General features: G+C 39.6%; 1 protein-coding gene across 10 annotated transcripts in view; it reads right to left on the bottom strand.

Moving 5' to 3' along the window:
- Positions 1-18,704, bottom strand: part of LTBP1 (latent transforming growth factor beta binding protein 1) — a 205,960-nt gene that overhangs the window by 175,658 nt on the left and 11,598 nt on the right. For all 10 annotated transcript variants that reach the window (XM_065058017.1, XM_065058007.1, XM_065058009.1 and 7 more), the window contains exons 2-3: positions 18,471-18,541; positions 3,962-4,250 (exon numbers count right to left, since the gene is read on the bottom strand). In XM_065058017.1, the coding sequence (XP_064914089.1) occupies positions 3,962-4,218 (257 nt within the window). In that variant the 5' untranslated portion in view covers positions 4,219-4,250; positions 18,471-18,541. The remainder of the gene's footprint in view (positions 1-3,961; positions 4,251-18,470; positions 18,542-18,704) is intronic.

Here is an 18,704-nt window from a genome sequence, read left to right as displayed (position 1 = left end):
ATACACCCCAGGATGCCATTGGCCTTCTTGGCCACAAGGGCACAGTGCTGGCTCATGGTCATCCTGCTGTTCACCAGGACCCCCAGGTCCCTTTCCCCTACACTGCTCTCTAACAGGTCTTTCCCCAACTTATACTGGAACCCGGGGTTGTTCCTATGCAGATGCAAGACTCTACACTTGCCCTTGTTATATTTAATTCAATTTTCCCCCGGCCAACCCTCCAGCCTGTCCAGGTCTCACTGGATGGCGGCACAGCCTTCCAGCATGTCAGCCACTCCTCCCAGCTTAGTGTCATCAGCAAACTTGCTGATAGTACACACTATTCCCTCATCCAAATCATGGATGAATATATTGAATAATACCAGTCCTAGTAGCGACCCTTGAGGCACTTCACTAGATATAGGCCTCCAACTAAACTCCGCCCCATTGACCATGACTCTCTGGCTTCTTTTCTTCAGCCAGTTCGCAGTCCACCTCACTACCCTATCATCCAGTCCACACTTCCTCAGTTTAGCTGTGAGCATGCTGTGAGAGACTCGGTCAAATGCCTTACTGAAGTCAAGGCAGACCACATCCACTGCTTTGCCATCATCTATCCACCTTGATATGTCTTCATAGAAGGCTATGAGATTGGTCAAGCATGACTTCCCCTTGGTGAAGCCATGTTGACTGCCCCTAATGACCCTCTTATCCCTGATATGCCTTGAGATAGCACCAAGCATAAGTCGTTCCATCACCTTTCCAGGGATGCAGGTGAGGCTGACCAGTCTATAGTTACCCGGGTCCTCCTCCTTGCCCTTTTTGAAGACTGGAGTGGTATCTGCTTTCCTCCAGTCCTCAGGCACCTCTCCCATTTCCCACAACTTAGTAAACATGATGGAGAGTGGCCTAGAAACAGCTTCAGCCAGCTCCCTCAGCACCCGTGGGTGCATCCCATCAGGACACATGAATTTATGGATGTCCAGATTGCTTAACTGCTCCCTAATCCAGTCCTCATCAACCAAAGCAGATACCCCCATTGTCCTGACTTCCTCTGGAGCCTCAGGGGTACAGGGCTCCTCAGGACAGCCTCCAGCAGAGTAGACAGAGACAAAGGAGGCATTCAGTAACTCTGCCTTCTCTGTATCTTCTATCATCAGGGCACCCACCTCATTCATCAGTGGGCTTACGTTGCCTCTGGTGTTAGTTTTATCTGCCACGTATTTGAAAAAGCTCTGTCTGTTGTCCTTGACCCCCTCTAGCCGAGTTTAATTCTAAGGAGGCCTTAGCTTTCTCCCGACATCCTCTGACAACAGCCTTATATTCTTCCCAAGTGGCCAGCCCCTCCTTCCATAATCTGTAAACCCTCCTCTTCCACCTGAGCTTGCCCAGCAGTTCCCTGTTTAACCATGCAGGTCTCCTGGCTCCCTTCCTTGACTTCCTATGTGTCGAGATGCTGACCTTGTGCCCAGTAGAAACAGTCCCTGAGCACTAACCAACTATCTTGGGCCCTTTTACCTTCAAGCAGCCTTGCCCATGGGATTTCCCCCAGCAATTGTTTGAAAAGTTTGCCCTGCTGAAGTCCAGGGTTGCAATTCTGCTTGCTATTCTGCTCCTGCCACATGAGATCCTGAACTCCATTTCATGGTCACTGCAACCAAGGAAGCCCTCAACCTTTACTGCTTCAACCAGCCAAGGCTGGCTTTCTCATTACTCCAAAGACTCACTTTTCCATCTTCCCACTCTATTATTAAGCTGGCTGAAACAGATTTATCTTCATGTGATATCAAAGACTAACAGTCCTATCCACCTGAAAGATTTCTTTATATCTAGGACAAAATTCTGAGGTTGAAAAGGGTCACATGAACAACAAAGCCTACCTTGGTTAACACTGCTTATGGAAGCATGCAGAGGCACTTTGAATAGCAGTTAAGAGATGACAGTTTTTATTAGTCTGAAGTCGCTTCCGTTACATCTGGGATGTTGTCTCCGTCAAGCAGGAACACAGATTTTGCTGAAGCATCACAAGCTGTAGGTACCCTCTAGAAACACTTCAAGAATCACAGTATGGCAACTATCATAGTAGCGTAGAAGAATATCAATTTATCATCTTCTCTCTCATGCAAGAGGAACCCTTTATATCCCTGGACTCTGCTTTTCCAGGAACAATGGAAAACAAGTCTTCCCTAGAGGCAGCCACAAGCCTTCTACTAAACACTGTTTCAGAGTGCTTGGAACACAACAGATTTTTTTTTCAGGCAAGAACAAACTACATTTTTTTTCCTTTTCTTTTTTGAAGTACATTTTACTACCCAATTCGTACAACTGGTCTTTATCCCAACAGGAAGAAGAATTTCTTGAGAATGCTTGTATGTGGAGGGAGGGAGAAAAAGAAAAAGACAGTACGCTCTATAGGAATCAGTCCTGATAAGACAGGAATTGCCTGGCCTGTTTGTACTGATTCGCTGTACTGCATTTTGCAGGGCTAAGCAGAGAAGCCAGGTGCTGAGGATTAGCAGTCCTGCTGGTCTGGATGGGAAGGAGAAGAAAAAAAGCCTGTTGACTTTACTGGTAATTTTCCCTTCATTTTAGTCACTTCAATAATCCTTGCTTCACTGGTAGGGATGAAACTGGGCTCAGAGTACTATGAAATATTAAGACCGGGTAGCAATTTCTCTGTCCTGAAGACCATGGATGTATTTGCTCCTAAATCCCACCCTGCCTCACCTTCTGCTTTTCTCAAAGAACTTACTGACTTAGGGTTTAGAACTCTAAGGGAACTCAGATAAGTTCCTCTTCCTATTACACAAGACACATATAAACCCAGTTTTGCTTGTAGCTCCACAGTTAGATGAACTAGGACAGCAGTAAAAGGAAAAGGAAATGTTTAGAAGGAAAGAACCTGATAAAGAGGTTACAAGACAACATCAAATATCATTGGCAGTGCCCATTGATCTCTGTTCTCAGATGCAGCTTTGGAGAGGGGTGGCAGGATATACTTTGTTGTCAGGAATATAAAACGACTCAAGTGCATACTTTCTATAATCACACACCACCATACAGGGTTCATTTTCCTAGTTCTGAGCACGGGAAAATACAGTTTGTTTCCCAGTCCTGATTATCTTACTCTGGAGGCTAGAAGTGAGATGGACAGCACTCTGCTTACAGCTATCCAAAAGCGACACCTGTTACAGGACAGAATTGCTTTTTGTCACTGACTTCACCTGAAACTGAAAGGACAGTACTTGCTGCAGACATCTAAAACTGTTCACATTCAACTTGATCGCCACCCTCCTCCTTCCCTCCATATCACAGGCAGCCCTGAAACAAGGTAACGTCAGACTCATTAATAATAACATTTTAGTTAGAAAAATTTCAGACTCGCTTAAAGTATTTAAACTAATGAAAATAATATCAAAAGTTTAAGTCACCAGCTACTGCAGAGACAGAGAACAAAAACTCTCCAAGGAGTGTTTCCTTGCAACCTATGACAGGCAGATACAATCCTGAACCTCAAATGCAGGCAAGCAGAAGTATCCATTGTAGTAGAGCCATACACACTGATTTTAAAAAAGAAAGTATAATGCAAATGGAAGAAAGAAATCATAACACAAGCACCAAATCTTACTCTCCTCGGTTATGCAAGGTGTTGAAATTCCATGCCAGACTCTCTTCTAGGCTAAACTCATAAAGTCGCTAGTGTAAATAAAGAATAACTCCTCTGAAATGAGTACAGTATTGCCATTCTAAGGAAAATAAAGTTGACTGATATTAAGGGATATTCTGTTCAGGTGAGGAGATGTGGCTCATAAGTAACAGAAGTTTAAAAATCCACTGAAGTTTGACAGTTAAAATAAAAAGAACTTTAAAAAAAAAATATACCTGAAACTTTCCAAACATGACCACTTGAAAACACTTGCAAGGAACAATGTTTTATAAATCTAACATAGCGGACTTCTTTTAAAGCAAAGAATACACTTACTGTGGTTGCATTTGCTGAGGTAACCCAACAGGAGGTTTCTGCTTGATGGTGAATGCCATCTGAGTCATAGGGCCAACCTTTCGTGGGACCTGCACCTTCTGAGAGAAGGTCTGCTGGGCAGCCTGCTGGGGGATGGGCCACGGGGGAACAACAGGGCTCCGGCCTCCAGTGGAAGATGTGTCTTGCACGACTGTATCCTCACACGAATTACCTTTTGTTCCTGGTTTACACACACAAAGCTGAGGTCGCAGGCACATCCCTCCATTTTGGCATGGTGGTGCACAGTTAGCTAAGAAAAGACATTTTAAAAAGTACCTGTGAAACAAAGCACAAAGGAAAATGCAAACCCTCCCCACAACAAAAAAAGGCATTAATTTCTAACATTAATTGGAGTAGGAGAGAACAACATTGCTAAGCTCCACAAAAGGCAGTATACAAGTTGGTATAGATTTTACTGCTTTCCTACATAAGACATGCACAATGTTTGAACAACTTCAAAAAGTAAAATGCTGGTGAGCTAAAAATAAAATAGGAAATGCACAAGTCAAGAAATACAGCATTATTTCAAATCTTCCTGTTCGTGGCCTTTTATACTTTCCCTGCATCCTCCCTCCCTACATTTTAACAACCAAACTGCATCTGATGAAACAATATTATGCAGATTATACAATTTTACTACCGATCCACGCTTGGATTCATTCTCTTACTATTCAAAATCACAGATCCTCCATAGGTACCTGGAAGGAATCCTTACAGTCACATTATAGGTGACCAAAATGATGCAGAAAAGCATGAAGTGACTCAACTCTTCTCCCATAAAGCCCAAATGAAATTCCTCCAATATCACCACGATAGTAACACAAAACAAGAGATTCATAAACGGCTGCTACAAAGACACAGCTACACCTAGGGGCTGCATTCATTGAGGAAGCATCAGTGCTTGTGATTTTCCTAAACTAGCTTCTAGACATTCTTGTTACCACCAGTGAAAAGGCATCAGATTATTCAAAAGACAATTTACCTTCAGATACCTGCCTTCAGATAAGATTAATAACACTGTGTTGCTCTATCCACTGACTACAGAGGGAGTCTAGACTCAACACCCAGCTTGTAGATGTAGTTAATGCAGGATCAATTCAATTCTGACTGAGCAAGAAACTTGGAGAAGATTCAAATGCCACGAAAAAATTAAAAGGTGCAGAAGTGGTTGCTGATCATATGTATACATAACACTGCAAAGGCATGCCTAATTTGAGGATTTTGTTTGGATGCTTAAACTTACAAAGCTATTGTATGTAGAGTGTGTTAAAATAACACCAAAATGGCAAAACAAATTGATTATCTTATCCAGAGGATACAATTTAACAGTAAAGTACAATTATAATTAAAATAGCTATGAAAGTTATTTCTTCATTAGTCTCATTACAGTTGGCATACAATTAAGCATGAATAATAGCCACTGCTGAGCTACTTTGCTCCTTCAAACTAAGCATACTTTACCAATACTGAAAAATCTTTTAACATAAACAAAATGATATGCCAGATCATAAAGTCTGCAGGTTTTACTAAAATAGGTAAGATCATATCTTAACATGTGATTCTGCACCATATTCAGTTATATGCAGATACACATTTTTTAAATTAAGTCAGTTCACAGCATTCATCCAAATAAATTGGAGTACTCTGCACTTCAAGTTTTAATACACGCATTTATATATAACAATAAAGTAAACACACTAAGTAACTTATTAGGACGGGACTGTGTTAATTTGGAGGACTAATCTGCCAACTGATAATACCCTCTGATACAGATATATCATGCATAGCACCTGTACACAACTCCAGAATTCCCCTAAAACTTTAACTTGTGCTTTCTATGGGCTTATACTAACATATACCTTACCCTTCATTTGTTGTTCAGCAACATTTCTCCTTTTCAATACTACTTAGCTGAGCTAGCTTAATTGCATATTTTGCATCTCTCTGGCAACAAAAAAGAATCATTTGCTTACTTATATTTCTGTTTATTTTTGAGACTATATTTTGTCTTTGCTGGAAGACTGAAGATAATTTTCATGGTAAACTTGAGAAAGGATCTACAAGCAGCACATACTGTAAATATACAAGCCAGCTCTTCTTTTGTGCCTAGCTTTGAAGATCTAGATTGTGCTACAAACAGTAAAAATTTGCATATATGCACATGCCTGAAATTAAATATATCTTTGGAATTCTAATCAAGTTTCATTGGCTTTGCAGAGACTCTAAGACCACAGACCCCAGTATCCGGAAGTCCCATTTTTACAACATGTAAAAAAAAAATTCATGCTTAACAGATACTTCTGGAGATTATCAACATGCACTGATATTAACCTCCAGGCATCTCAATAAATTATTTAAAAAACAAAAATCAAACACTGAAATAAACTAACAAGACCCCCTCCAAAAAGTCAATATAACAAAGTAACACTCTGCCATGACACTGGTCATTGTGTACCTCTTAACTCTCAAAAGTGAAATAACAATTTATACACGTGCAAAAGACAATCCTAAGAAAACTGCAACTCTTTTTTCCTGTAGTTAAGAACCAAAGCTGTGCTTCAGAAGCCTAAGAAAACTTAAGTTCCCACTTATCGAAGTGAACATAACATTGCAATGAATTTAAAACTACGCAGCTGGAAACAGAACCTGGTTTGAAATTATCTTTTTCACCCAGACTTGATGAGTCTTACTTCACTAACAGCAACGTAAATCCCGAAAGTTTTTCAGCTTTACATATACATAAAGCACACTGAGCTCTGCATGACAAACTGCATTACTCTAGTCAGCCTTAAAACAAGCATCAGCAGACCCAACAAATACAATATAAAATACCCACTTTGTCTCAAATCATGTGAACAGTGACAATACAGTAAAAAATTGATTTATTAGATCTTCACAGCAACGTGCCCTTTGACTGAAGTTCTTCATTAATATCGCATAGTATAAGATCAAAAAATAGGATAAAAGATCACATTTTTAGGAAAAAATTAACATTTTAATCTACACAATGTCTCAGTTTAATTTTAAAAGTGTTCAAAACAGCCGCAGTGTGCCAAATGTATGACCTAATTATTTCATTTGAAGACAACAATAATGGCACATGTAACTGAAAACACCATTATCTTCCATAAAGCTAAGCTTCCAAAAACCAGAGTGTAGAAGCATTACATTTAAAACTAAAAAGCAGGCCAATATACTCCTGTTAAAGGCAATAGGCTTGGTCCTGTTTATTTCAAGGAGGTCAAGACTAAAAATTCAAAATGGAGCTTGGCAAAAATGCGAATAATGAGACCAGGCTTAGCAAGTCAGAACAAAGATTCACTTAGTCAAGTCTCCTCTCTCCTTTACTAAGGTAGATGCTTAAGGACAGGTGTAAGGACAGGGTGAGGAACAGTAGAAGTTTATAGTTAGAAGAATTACAGGCTCGTCAACTTCCTGAGCAAGACTACTGGTTTTGTGTTGAATAACCCCCAACAGATTTTTCTGCCAGGAGTTTACTAATCTGCTTTTTGAACTTGTCAGTTCAGCATTCAATATTTACTGTGTCAAGGAAGCTACACTGGAAGACCAGGAACAGGCAATATAACCAAACACCGACCACTTCCCAGAAATGTGGTGAAGGAACACAGCGTTCTTTTGGGCTAGTTTTTCGTGTTTTGAGACCATGCATACTGTATCTACTAAAAGTAAAGCCACTGTGCCACATTTGCTTTGGAAGTCCCTACATTACAAAAAGCTGAAAGCATTTTCTGTGGCTGTATCCCAACATGTTCATCCTTTTTATGCATCTTTCCATAATCAACTAATGCTCGCCACCACTGAAGACAGAACACTGGGTTAAAGGGACACATATCAGGCCTGGTATGGCTGTATTTACAACAGCCTTTCAGAAAAGTATGAAATAATAACATCACCACCAGGCTTAAACAACCCCTTCCAACACAGCTGTATGTTGTTTTGGGACTGATCTATACATATGCACTTCTCAGTCCACATGTTCATGTTATTTTGGTTAAAGGGTATATAAATATTTGCAGGAGCAAGACCTAAAATAAAAGGTTTATAATAGTTTTTAAATACGTAAATATTTTAAAACTTCTAGATATACAGAATTTATTTCTGTTTTCATATATACTAAATTAAGCATAATTATATGACATTAGTAAGTATAAATTAACATATATTGAAGAAGTTTAGACAATTTTTTTCACACCTTTCAAATGAATGAAAATATAGGTACAACTAATTCCACTTATAATGAGAACAACTTTTATACTAAATTCCTGAATCACTAATCACTTTGATTTTACCACGTTTCACAATTACCTTCTTCAAACACTAACATCTCACACAGAAGTTTATTCCCTTGTGTCTCTAGATCGTGTGGAGAATCGACATTCACAAAAACGTACTTTTCAGTGAGAAACTCAACATAAATTTAAAGGCCCCCGAATTTTCCTGCACTCAAGTTTCTAACCTTTTAGACTCCACTCCACCTTTAAGCATCTACTTTATCAAGAAACTGCTTTTGGTTAGTATTATACTTAAATATCCACAAAAATTTTTCAATATCATTAATTAATTTCTAATACTTTGATTCAACAATTATACTACAACAAAATGTTGTGAGTTGTGTTATTTCTACTGAGTCCATACACCAGATTTTTTTCCTTTTCACATAAAATTTAACATACTTTTTTTCCCCCTTCCTCTTAACCACACATAGTCAAGCAGAATGCACTGACTTGCAACAAATTTCATCACTGTGCACACTGGCACAGTATCTACCAACTTCACTCATACAAGTGCATAAATCCTGTCAGGCAAAATATATGCTACAGGGCAAACAGAAAATACAGTAATTCAAAAGAGGATTATAAGCGTGAGTCTTCTTCAGTTACCAGCATAAAATGGTTGAGAAATGATGTATGCATCAAATTTACAGAAAGAGAAAAAAACACAGTGACGCCTATACTTAGAGCAGAAATTTCAAGTCCCTTTTACATGCAACATAGAAATACCATTAAAGGCATAACAAATACTGTCTTTCTTATTTCATTAATTCAAGATTTCTATTTCCCAAGCACACAAGGAAACCAAAGCAAAATTCATCTTGGTTGAGTGCTCATCCTAAACAAAAAGTTGTGATACAAAGACACCTTTAATTCCTATTGTGTTGAAAGACAGAATGATGATCCCCCACCGATTCCAAAAGAAAAGCAGTGAAGCATTTTCTCTGGAGAGCAACAAGCTGTGGGTTCTGAAAGGAAAGAGGCATATTCTGGTTTCCCTCAGAAAAATCCTAATACGGTGCTGACATCCTGGAGAAAAGCAAAGTGTATAATAGTCCCCTGTTCTCTGAATTGCCTTACCAATCAGTTCACCACTTACTTTTACACTTTTATTCTGGATACCATTTTAACTCTTTTAAGTCATTGTCAGGACTAAGGATGCAACACTGGAGACTAGAAACCCAAAAGCTAATTGAAGGAACATTTGGTGCTCACCATCTAAGACAGAGGTGCCAAACTAATTTTCCCCAGGGGCCACATCAGCCTGATGGTTTCCTTCAAAAGGCCAAATGTAATTTTAGGACTGTATAAATATAACTACTCCTACATTTATACAGTCCTAAAATTACACTCAGCCCTTTGAAGGCAACTGCGAGGTTGATGCAGTCTCCAGGGAAAATGAGTCCGACACCCCTGACCTAATGCTTTTCTGGGGGATTTACTAATACTTCTCCATCTGAATATCTCTCTCCAAACAATTTTTTCATTGAGGATGGGGAAAGAGGAACTTGTGACCAATGTTGTAAGACCATTCTATTAAAAAGCTGAAATTACTTAAATAATCAGAAGAAACGGCATTAACTGCAGAAACCTGTATGATGTCTACACTACTAATGGAGGAAGTATTAGAACCACGTCTGTCTTCCTACACAGGATCTTTGTTTTTATCATATAGTCTCAGGGACCTCTTTCCCTAAGTATACTTCAAATAAAAGCATGTGATACTTTGAATTCTTCAGTGGTCCACTTCAAAACATCTGATGCATTCCCACACTGAGATAGATGGCTACACAGACATGACATCCAAGAAAGGAGGGAAACAAAAAACAATGTTTTTGGCATACATTTCTCTTTAAAAAAAAACCAAACAAAAATCAGTTTCTCTCCTAATGACAACATAATGTACTTTATTAAGATTACTGTCTATATATCTTCACAGTATTATCTCTAAATGCTAAGAATTACCAGAATTTAACAGCAGCTATACTCAAATACTTCAAAAGCATAACTTCAGCAAAGGGACACATTTTTTTTTATCAGTCATAAGAATATAACACACTGTTTGATACTTGGTGTTTGCATTCATGTTCTGTTTACTGAAGTTTAGCATAAATACTTAAGTTGGACTGTACAATCTGTGAGATATTTTTAAGTATTTAATTACATGAGATCATCATTATACATATTCTAACAGTATGAACATTTCACATGCTATAAATCCATCTATCATTTCAGTATTTAAAAAAAAAATAATCATTCACTATAGAAAGGACTAATCCAAGGAAACCAGCAGATTCACGTTATATGCTGTTCTTGCTTGCTAGAGTGGTTAACACTCCAATCTGCAATCCTTTTAATTCTCTTAACCTTTCTCATTACAGTGCTTACAAAATATTTTCTAAGAAATATGCAGAAAACTGAACAAACTAAGAGAAACTCAATAAAGAGATAATTGAAAAATTAACCGGATGCAGGATTCAGACAACTGAAGTGTTACAGAAAAGAAATACCAGAGAAAAGACTATCAATCATAATAATTAAAAAGCTAAGAACGATAACATTTTTCCTAAAACCAACCAACTCGCAATACAAGTTCACCATTCAGTTAAGCTTCTCTGTAAATCTAGGCCTGAACTGCCATCTAGAGATAATAAAAAAACTGACTTGAACTATGAAAAAGCAAAACATAGGACATAAAATATAGGACATAAAACCATCCCCCTTTATCAGGGAGCAGCTCTGCAAAACTCTAGGTTTATGCAGGGATTACTATTTGCATTTCACAAAAAAAGAATATGGCTGAGCAGAACGATTTTTAGCTCTATATTTAAATGAATATCCTGCCTTACTAACATGTTAAAAAAAAAAAAAATCCATCTTCCCCTTCTGTGTGCAGTCAGGAATGCAGAGAGATGCTGAAGCTTTGCTTTCTTTCTGTAGTCAATGGAGACTATCTGCTTTCTAGGAATAAATTATGCTAGATAAGTCAAGTACCAGTAGAACAAAAACAAACAAACAAACAAAACCACTAAAGCAAAATCCTCAAACCCAACCTAGCACCAGTCCACATTAGTTACAGAACACAGACTCACTTGACAACCTGAACCACCCATAATCTACTAACACCTGGCACTGCAGCATTTAAACAAGCAGCCAGTCTGGGGGGACGTGTGTGCCCCTTTCCATCCATCTTCCACTCTCCCTGTAGCTCCCAGGCAACCCACACATGCTTTAAGGCAGGTTCAGCTAACACAAGCAGCCCTTCATGTTGGAGGCTGTTAAGAATGGTCTCATTAGAGGTGCTGCACCTAACTTCTTCTGAAGGCCCTGTAGAGTGCAGAAACCCACTCCTCACTATACCCCCACTTTCCCAAAAGCCAGGAGGCTCACTGATCCCAAACACACAGGCACTTTGCCCTGTGCTCTCACTTTGCTGGAGGCAAAGGAGAGTGGAACATGCCCCACCTCCAGCTCTGCCCTTCTCCATGCTCACGAAGAGCAGCCATACAGAAGAGAGGTGCAAGCCCAGTATTTTAAGCAAATATCACTTCACTGTCAACACATCATTTTGTTCCTGCACTTGTGCAGAACCAGGAGAACACTGCGAAATCGCCAGATGAATCACAGCTCCCCACAGCACCTGCGCAGCTTTCTGCACCACTTCCAAGTTACACACTGAAAACAAAGAGCCAACAAATCTGAAAGGGAAAAAAAAATAAATTAAAAAACCCATAGTTTTCTGGGTTCCTTCTGATACTATCTTAACATAAGAAGTGTTCAAGGCTTTTTAGCCACTGTAGATTTACCAGAACTTTACTACATGTTCTGCTTCTGTTACCATGAGCTGAATGAGTTCACTATCGATCTGTCATCTGCTTCAGTGCAGGAGCACAACATCTAGAGAAGTTTCTTTTAAGGTTCTTTTTTTGTTTGATTTAAAATCTATATACACACACAGTATCTGTATGAAATAGAGACTATTTATCATTATAACCTTGTTTGTTTCCAGTAAAGTCCCAAATGGCTCACAAAAAAAAGGTTGGGTAGGTTTCACCTCATACTAATTGTGGACTTAAGCTTCCTCACCGAAACACAGCAACGGCGCAGGGTGCGGTCACATTTGTACAGCAGGTAACAGTGCCATGCCTACTCGTAGCTCTTGCTGCCTCCTCTGGCAGGAGGGAGGCTGACTGCCACCAATGGCCAGAAGACAGATGCTGTGCTCGAAGTCTGCATTACTGCTTTAGCTCAGCTCAGGATTCTCTCTTGAAGCATATCTTACCAATCGCACTCACTGAGGTTTGGTTCATGTTGTGGGGCCATCTTAAGGCACATGTATTCTATTTCTTTTAGATGCAGAGAAAATAAATAATAAAAAAACTAAACCAAACACATGAACACTCCAAGAATGCACCTAATGTATTTCAGCCTCATGTTGGCATTCATTCCACGAGACCAGACTACACCTAGTCCAAAATAAAACACTAAGCCCCGAAATGTGCATACCATGGGCCTCAGGTCATCAAAACCAAAGGCTTTAGTCTATAGATCTCCTGTCAGTCCACACTGCTTGCTAATGTAGAAAAGGCCAAAGATTACAAAAATCTGAACCCTCTCATTCTCTCCTCTTCCCAAGGACAGCAAGCAAAAACTAAAGCAGAATAGAACCACCACTAAGGGCTAACAAGAGCTTTCCCACTGCAAAAGCCAATCTATCCCTTGTATATGAAATCCAGAAGTTTTATTTACATATTACAGTAGCAAGCACAGTAGAGGCAAAACCAAGCTATTCAAGTAATGGCTTTCAATTTTTTCAATTCTGAAGTGTTTAAAAACAACATCAAAGAATAGGTTAAAAAGGACCAATGTACAGGTTAGTTACATGAGGTCAAAGTAGTTATGTCTCTTTAAAATTGAGACATTTAATTTTTATTTAGACATAATTTGAAGGAGATTGATACTGCTTTTACTGAGATGATGGTCTTAAAATGAGAAGACACATTTGGAAAGAGTATGTTACAGTTAGGCTTTGTATATACAATGTAAATAAACAGAACTTGGTAAAACTCAAAGCCATAAAACTGATGAAACACAAGCCTCAGGAACCATTTATCACCAGAAAACCTCTATGAAGCACAGCAGCAAACATGTGAAGTGCTCAGTTCCAACAATCAGAAGTACAGCTCTCCTGGATACCACCATTTCTAAGAGCCAAACTGTAGACAGAAGAGTAGATTCTGAGCAACCCATATTAAAATATTTAGTTGTACAGACTTTTGTATCTAAACTGGGGGACTATGTGTGCTTCCAAGTTTCCAGATCTGGATTCTAACCCTATATCAGAACAAGACCTAAGTATGCAACCTTTACCTCACCTTCCCCAAGAAATTCAAGCGCACAAGCTAGAAGAAACCTAGAACATGGTCCATCCAGGTCTTGGACAACTTGGGGTCCAGAACATCTGGTCACATTGTAAAGTGTCCTTGTCCTGAAGGAGAGACTAAGCCATAGCATGCTAACTCAGGAATAGCGACAAGTATAGCCCTGGAGGTTTAGGGATCAGGTCACTCAAAATGAACAGCAATACACAGGCAGAGGCCACGCAGATGTGGGAACCGAACAAAGGGAAACCTTCCTCTTAGCAAGTATTAGCACAACTTTCTAGTCTCCTGCATCAGCAAGACTCTACTGAAGTATATTTTCTTATTCCGAAAAATAAATTAAGCCTTGTTTATCTATAGAGCATTTATTTAATGTTTCGTCAGAAGTCTTCAAAAGACCGGAGAACTAGCAAGATAACCTTCTAATACAAAAAAAAGTTAACAAACATTAACAAATGGTCTCATTTTCTGATGACCTTTCTAAGGTGCCTGAGCACACGACAGACCGGAAAAAAACTTAATGACCAAATTCAAAGAATCCAGTCCAGGCCCAACTTAAAATCCTCACCTTATGTCCATGCATGGAATACATACACGCACAAATACATACATGCACACATAAAACACCTTCAGCCAAAGAAGACGTGAGATCCTTATCCTCTTAATTGACAACAATGGTGTATGTGGATTCTACAACTACACAGACAGTAATTCCTCTCCCTATATGAAATTTAATCACAATCCTGCAAAATCCACTTCCTTACCTGTTTGCCATATAAGCCTTTCTTACACCTCTACAGTAAGAAGTTCATGCTTCACTATCCCATTAACACTCAACTCTCTCCTTCCCACTAGCATTAGTTAATTCTCATTGTTATGACAGTAAAAGTCAGAATTTCTCCAGGCAATGCTGTTTTTCAAACCATCCAGTTTACATTATGAACACTCACAAATAACCAATATTAACACTCCAGACAAAAAGTATTATTATACATTTTAGAAGGGGTCTACTATTACAATAAGGTGGTTCTTTCAAGCTTTTTTTTAAAATATCAGATCCTGCATAGAGTAGATAATTTCTTACTTGACTTCCCAAAGTGAAAAACAGCTCCTTGTGATCATTAAGAAAAAAAAAAACAAAACCAGAACAAACAGAAAAGCGTATTAGGTAGGAAGTAGCATTAACTGAAAGAAATTTAGTAGCAAGTAACAAAGTAGGAGACAACAGGTTTCAATAGGATAAACATGCAGTTGAGAGGTAGGAACTCCTAATTTCCAGTTTAGGCCTTCCCGTCAGTTGTTGTAACTTGTCCAAGGCCACATTTAACCTATGGTTCAATTTCCATAAATGAAATAAACAACAAAAAACCCACACTCTAGATTTTACTTGCCTTACAGCCATGTTATAGAACTAATTAATGTTTCTATAATGCTCTGGTAATGCAACAAGTACTAACAAAACATCATGTCTCCAGTATTGGTGGTATCTTCTTATTGCACTTGCACAGATTATAACCTATGATAACTATGACTGGAAGACAACATTTGCCATAAACCCTTTCACGTGCTTATAACTTTCCAGAGTGTTTATTGCTGTGGTTGAATTTTTGCCACCTTTGTCTGTAGCCCAAGGTGTATGTTCTAAACGCTTAAAAAAAGTTGCTTTTGATTGTTAGAAGCTACTCTCCCAGCATAAAGCAATTCTGAATACTTTTAATGCTGACCTTTATGATTTAATCTTTTTAATTATAATGACGGAGTTCTTATAAGCAAAGTCACACCAAGTTTGAAAAAAGTTCTTAAGATAAAATTTTACCATGTAAAACTGAGGCACATTCAGGCACAAAGGGGGAAAACCTATATGCCTAAAATCAGATACAGTGGACATTTTCATACAGGTAGTAAACAGGAACACAAAAGATCACTTTCTGAGGACAGACTGTCAGGCTTCCAAGGGAACATGAATACTGTAAACACAACAGGCAGTCCAGCTTCAAACTAAAATTTAGAAAAAGGACTTGAAAAGCCCACTTGCTTCCTCTGTACAGATGCTGCCCTCTGACCCACACAGAAACATTTCTAATACCCCCTGTTGCTGCTGCCAAGGGAAATGCAGTGCAGCTGCCACTGCTCCCAGCTAGACTGCCTGGGATGGAAGTCCCCCAAGGGAACGGCAGCCATAGCCCACGCCTGAGAAAGCAGGGCTAGCAAACACCACCATGCACAAGAGAGGGGAAGATTAACAAAGCCCGGACTTCAAGAACATACCTCCTCCCTTCGACAGGCAGGCTTACTAACACAGGTGCAGCAGAGCAGAAACACATGCTGCTTGCTTCAGCCTGGGATTACACCTGAGCTAATACGCCTCACTGATCAGAGCTGGCTCTCAGCACTCTGGTTCTGGAAGCACAATGTAGACAAATGGAAGTTGGCTCTGGAAAGAGCCAGTTTGGGCCTGGGGTTCATTAGCTCAGGCTTTTCACCATGCAAAGGAATATAAACTGGCCTTAGAGGCCAAATAACTTATTAAAGTGATACTGAGCCTGAGCTAATAAACCCTGACAGATGCAAACGGACTCTGCAGGAAGTCAGTTCAGGTGTGCCTACATCTGTCACAGAATTAATTCACAACTGCAATAATCCACTCAAAAACAACTAAGAGTCCACTATCTGAATTTAGAAATAATTTTTATAGGAAAAAAAAAGGGGTTAACTTTTGCTCAGTTATAGGGTTTCTGTTCTTCTGAAAGAAACATTGGGAGGTTCAAGAAACGGAGATATCTGGCTTTTATGACTGTGCGACTAATCTTCCACAGCTAAATCAAGTCAATACTATCTCGTGCTTTGCCTAAGTTACAGAACAGGACTTCAGTACATTTAGTGCTCCCCTTGGCTTGCCAAGAGAGGGGTAAAACTGAGAAGATCCAAGCCATGTGTATTATACCACTGGTGGGAGGTATCAGAGTAGCATCAGAACAGGCAGCAAAAATATTTAATGCAAAGGAGAGCCATATATCAGAGACACAAAATTGAGAAAAAAATAAAAAAGGTCAAAGAGAAAATCTCCCCCACCTTTCTTTGAACTATTTCTCTGTTCTCCTATTCCTCCAATATCTATATGAATGAACCAAGTAATTAATGGATTTAAATGAAATTCTACACAGCTATTCCATAAAAATCTAATTGCCTGACTTAGTTCTCACTGAAGACCCTAAAAAGACAACGGAATAAAAGAAGAGAAGACAAAAAAGAATGGTGGAATGATAATGGGAGAATGTAAAAATGACAAAACTTATAGGACAGAAAGCAAAGAAACCTACTTGATGAAGTTGTCTGGAAATAAAAGCTACTAGAAGACAGAGCCACAAAAAGTAAAATTGTTTGGATTTCATCCAAAATAGTGAAAATAAAATTAGCTGACAAGAGTATTGCAGTTGAAAAAAAAGGTTTTTACTTCATCTCCTGAAATTATTAAGAGTTTCTTTCATTTTGATTAGTCTTCCGGCTAAGGTACATGTTTATTAAGCTCTGCAATTAGCCTCAAAATACCAATGTAAGGTGAAGAATATAATTCTAATACTTGTAATGTGTGTTAAGCAAAAAAAAAAAAAAAAAAAAAAAGGTGACCAATCTAACACAGCAGCATGTATTTCAAGCTGAAAATGTTATTTTAGAAGACTATCTTAAATGCATGTCTTAAATGCATGTTGAACAGGGAATTGTGAAGTTTTGTCTTTAACACCCTACTGTAATAAAGTCTTTGCTTCTTAGCAACAGCTCCACGCAGGTCAAAGGTACTTGACCTTACTGAGGATTACAAATGGGATTGCTCCCTATTGTGAAAAATCCTACACAGAGACAAAAGCCACCATAAAAAAAACCCAAGCAGACTTTTCATCTTGAAGGCATGGTTTACTCCAACTCTCCCAGGGACAGAAGTCTGTCCTGCTGAACAAAAGCAGTGTTTCTGTATCTGCCCCATCTCACTGATACCTAAAGGAGTTTCCCCAAAGAAGTATGTCCTTATAGTCTTCCATGACCTCATGGTAACATCATTCTAGTTTAGCCACTTGCAGTCAACCTGAACCCTGCTTAAACTAGGAGAAATTCTTACTCTTTCATATTAGAAAGGACAACCTGTGTATAATAGTATTGACCTGATCAGTATCAGCTCATGCACATATTTTGTGTTTCTAGATACATCCCTCTACAGGAACTTTTTAAAGCCCAGTCATTTTGCCTTGTTTGACGCTTCAAAAACTCCATGTCCTAAGCATGGGACCATTCACACAGGCTGCTGGTAAAAGGACAGTGTGGGTATGTGGCAATGCCTTGCTCCCCGACTTGTGCTCCTCCAGCAGGTTCTTTACCCTATTAAGCCCCCCATTCAAAAAATTCCTAACATTCAAGCATTAATGCATGGTGGGTTTTTTCCACAAAAAATAACCTCTGTGAAGTCCTCTCCAAAAACGCCACTATCTGTACCGAGAATAAACATAGAAGGCACCCACTGTTCATCCTTTAGCAAAGCTGAAGGTTAGCAAGGAGGGATTTAAGGATGAAAAGTGAAGTGTTAACAACTGCCAGGCACCACGACGCCAGGGGAGAAGGGCTCGAGCCAGTGCACCGGTTAACCACGCCAGTGTGGTGCAGGTGGGCTCAGACGGCACCTCTTTCTGCTCACAGCCGATGGGCGGCATCCACCGCCTCACCAGACGCCACTGCGGTGCCCACAGGTCCCCCCACTACCAACCACAGTGGCAACCCGCAGCCCCCAAGACCCACACGGCTACTCACGTTTTATGCACCTCTGGGAGCCCGTGGCCTTGCTCCAGCCGTGACAGCACTGCCCCCCGCACACATTGACCCTGTGGGAACACAAAAGAGGGGTGAGGGTCCGGCGGGGCGCCAACAGCTCCGCGGCAGCGGCCGGCCCCGCTCTCCAACTCCAGCCGGGCCACGGGGCGGGCGCTGGGCCGGCGAGAGAAAAGGCGGGAAGAATTAAACCTCTCGAAGAACGTTTGAGGAAAC

The sequence above is a fragment of the Columba livia genome, chromosome 3 (assembly GCF_036013475.1).
Source record: "Columba livia isolate bColLiv1 breed racing homer chromosome 3, bColLiv1.pat.W.v2, whole genome shotgun sequence".
Taxonomy (NCBI): domain Eukaryota; kingdom Metazoa; phylum Chordata; class Aves; order Columbiformes; family Columbidae; genus Columba; species Columba livia.
The sequence above is the reverse complement of the archived record's forward strand: the minus strand, read 5'-3'. Positions and strand labels throughout refer to the sequence as shown.